Source organism: Condylostylus longicornis, unplaced genomic scaffold (genome assembly GCF_029603195.1).
Source record: "Condylostylus longicornis isolate FDR11 unplaced genomic scaffold, ASM2960319v2 ptg000031l, whole genome shotgun sequence".
Classification (NCBI taxonomy): Eukaryota; Metazoa; Arthropoda; class Insecta; order Diptera; family Dolichopodidae; genus Condylostylus; species Condylostylus longicornis.
In genome coordinates this window covers 3,612,035-3,615,355 of record NW_026578000.1, presented here as the reverse complement: position 1 = coordinate 3,615,355, position 3,321 = coordinate 3,612,035, and the positions used below count along the sequence as shown (strand labels likewise).

Genomic DNA, 3,321 nt, shown 5'->3' with positions numbered 1-3,321 from the left:
AATAACAATAAACTTACAATAAATAAATGAGTTCTACCGATGAGTTGAGCTCAAAAATCATGCTCAACATTATAATTCGGCTCAACATTATAATTGAGCTTTCTAAACTTCAAAATATTTTGTAGAAAACGTTCCTTTTCTAATTTTACCAAATGTCGAGATCAAAGTATTAAAATATGTTAAAAATTTATTTTTGTTTGATATTATTGTTCAAGATTAATAAAGAATTTAAATTCAAGAATACTTGACGTTCCGTGTCAAATTGAGTTTTACTTTTTCTCTTCTTCTTCTTCTTCTTTCTCTTGGTGTAGGCTTGACAGCCTGTTTGTAACTAATTAGCCTCCTGTGAGGTAGAAGTCCAGCTATCCATCCACCTTTTGGGCGGTCGTCCTGGAGGTCTGTTGGTGCCCGGTATTCCTTCTTTGGATATTTTTACGATCCTGCTGGTGTCCATTCTAGATATATGATCGTTCCAAGCACGTCTTCTTTCCCTCACCCATCTAACCACATCTTGGATTTCTAAAGATTTCCTTATATCAGAACTGCGGACACGATCTGGCAATGTAGAGCCATTAATATTACGTAGAATCGCCATTTCTGCAGTGCGTTTGTTAGTTTTGGTTCTACATGTTTCTGATGTTGTTTCTGCTGCATAAGTCATAATTGGTCTTACACATGTTTTGTAAATTTTGACTTTTGATGTGGGGTTCATGTACTTATTTTTCCATTTTTCCATATAGTTCCATAGTTTTACTTTTTAGAAACAATAATTTTTGACGCTTCAGAAATTATAACAATAATTTTTGACGCTTCAGAAATTAGGGGTAAGAAGAGTAAAGAAAGCAATTCATGAGGTCGAAACTTTGCAGAAATCTTACAGTTCTCCGAGAAAATAATTCAGTAGGGTGATTTCAGAAGCCGTTTGAGAAAGTTATTGAAATAGGAAAGGCGAGAATAACGGCACGGAAATTTTTTTACTAGGCAGCCATCTAAGATGGTTATAGATTGTGGTACATTGTCACTTTAACCTAAATTACACTAACTGAATTAGTGTAATTTCAATAACAGTCACTTGACAATAAATCAAAAATAGTTATTCGAATATTTCATGATAAGGATCTTCTCCATATCGGTGCTAACTCTATTTTCCGTCATTTAAGTTTTTTTCTTCTTTCCTCAGGAAAAACACTATTAAAACCACTGTATTTTTTTTACAAAAATTTTTTTTATACGTAACTAAATTTATATTTACCATAAAGAAGAGCAATGTAAACGAGGAATGTACAACAAGCGTGTATATAAAAACAAATTTCGTTTTTCCATAAAAAAACCTACACATACAAATTAACGTATAGATTTTACAATTATATTCCTTTTTCAATGCATGCACGCGCCATAATTGTACATTTTTGTTATTGCAAAAAAAAAAAGCACCTTTTATATCTTTTTATGGATTAAAATAATTTTGTTATAAAAATATACCACCTCTAAAAATAATAAAACAAAAAGTGTTTTTTTTTTTTTTGAGAGCGAAAATTAAATTTAACGAATAATTTATCTGATAAGTAATATCCAGCGGCTCCATTTTGTCTTTATTTAAATACAGATTTTTAGGATACCCACTACTCACTGGCTACATACTATGGTTTACGTAGATCAAGGTACTTAATATGTAATATGCATGTAGTATAGAAGCTTTCATGTGCATCCACACTTTTATGTATTTGCAGTGTTCTCTCGTTTCACTTTTTTAATTTTTTTTATTGTTTTTATTATTTTCGCTGCAGGATTTTTGTATTGTAGACTACAAAGTTTTTCTTTTTTTATATGTATGGTGTGTGTCTTGATGATTTGATGTAGATATAATTAATTTTATTAAATGAGAAAAGTTAAATTAACACATGTTTTAAACTCATGCAATTAATATGTGTACATAATATGTATTTAACTTTGAATTTTATATGTCTGATAGAAGTATAAGTACCTATAATAAATTTACATGCATTAAATTGGTATATAAAAACATGAATAGTGTTATACTACAATACAATGTTAAGAATATTAAATTTATTATAGACAAATCTGAATAATCGTAAGTCAATAATAAAAATAATGATTTCTAAAATGGTTGATGTTAGAACAATAAATTTTTGGTTTCTATTTGGAAATTGGATGTTTGGCATTTGGAGCTTATTTAGGTGATGAGATGAGTTACTAGCCAACTTTCGACGTACGTAAAATACGTAACTATGCGTAAAATACGTAAAAATTTAAGAACTATTTAAGAATTTTTAGTAAATTTATTAAATTTATTAAAAAAAAAACGCAATGCGTTCCTTAAATACATTTTACATAATTTTTTTTATTCTTTTTTGTTTTAGCAAAAAACTAGTCTGTAATCCAATTCTAACATACAAGAATAACAAAATCCCCTTTAAACACATTTTGATAACAACGCCTTAAATAAATTTACCACATAAAATAAAAAGGAAAAGCACAAAATTTAACTTGAATATAGTTAGTGCCTATATAAAAAGAAAACTATTAAATTGAAAATAAAATTTTCAACATCCACATCATACTAAATCTGAAAAGAGCACACAGTCATATAAAAAAATAAAGTAACATAAGAAATTAATTAGATTATGATGTTCAGCATTATTGCAACACGCGTTTTCATTAAACGAATGGAAAGTGAAAAAACAAAAAAAAAAGATGTGGGAAAAGGATGTTAGTAATCAATTTTGTATGCGTATATACTTTCATATCTACATCATACGTAAATAATAATAATAATAATAATGTTATATTCACGACGCTGAATACGTCGCTGAATATAATAACTTAAATTTAATAGTACCTATACCATATACCTGGCGTTGAGTAATTTATGCGGTAATAAATCAAAAGAGTTATAAATATTATTATGTATAATTTACATATATATATACATTATAATGTACCCCTATATTGTACCTAATGTAATATAATGAAAAAGAATGAATATTTTTAGTTAAAAATGGTTTTATTTTGACGGTAATATAACATGGTAAGAACATGATATACCTATATATTTATATAATACAAAAGTATATTATATGAGCGCTAATAGAATTACCTATGTTTCATTGTAAATTGCACAGCATGTACCAATAAAAATTTTCTAATAATAATGGATATGTTGTATACTTGCAAATGACTGTAAACGTCTGCGTTGGTATACTAAGTTACGTTAGATGCGAAAATAAAAAAGAAACATTCTTCTTCTGTCACATATAATATGAATTCATTAGTTTTGAGCACAACGTATATAATAATCTG

General features: G+C 27.8%; 1 protein-coding gene across 1 annotated transcript; it reads right to left on the bottom strand.

The window, feature by feature from the left end:
• Positions 1-331: 331 nt before the first annotated feature.
• On the bottom strand, positions 332-661 carry LOC129608392 (uncharacterized). The gene has a single exon (XM_055519876.1). The coding sequence runs from the start codon at positions 659-661 to the stop codon at positions 332-334; it is 330 nt and encodes a 109-aa protein (XP_055375851.1).
• Positions 662-3,321: the final 2,660 nt, after the last annotated feature.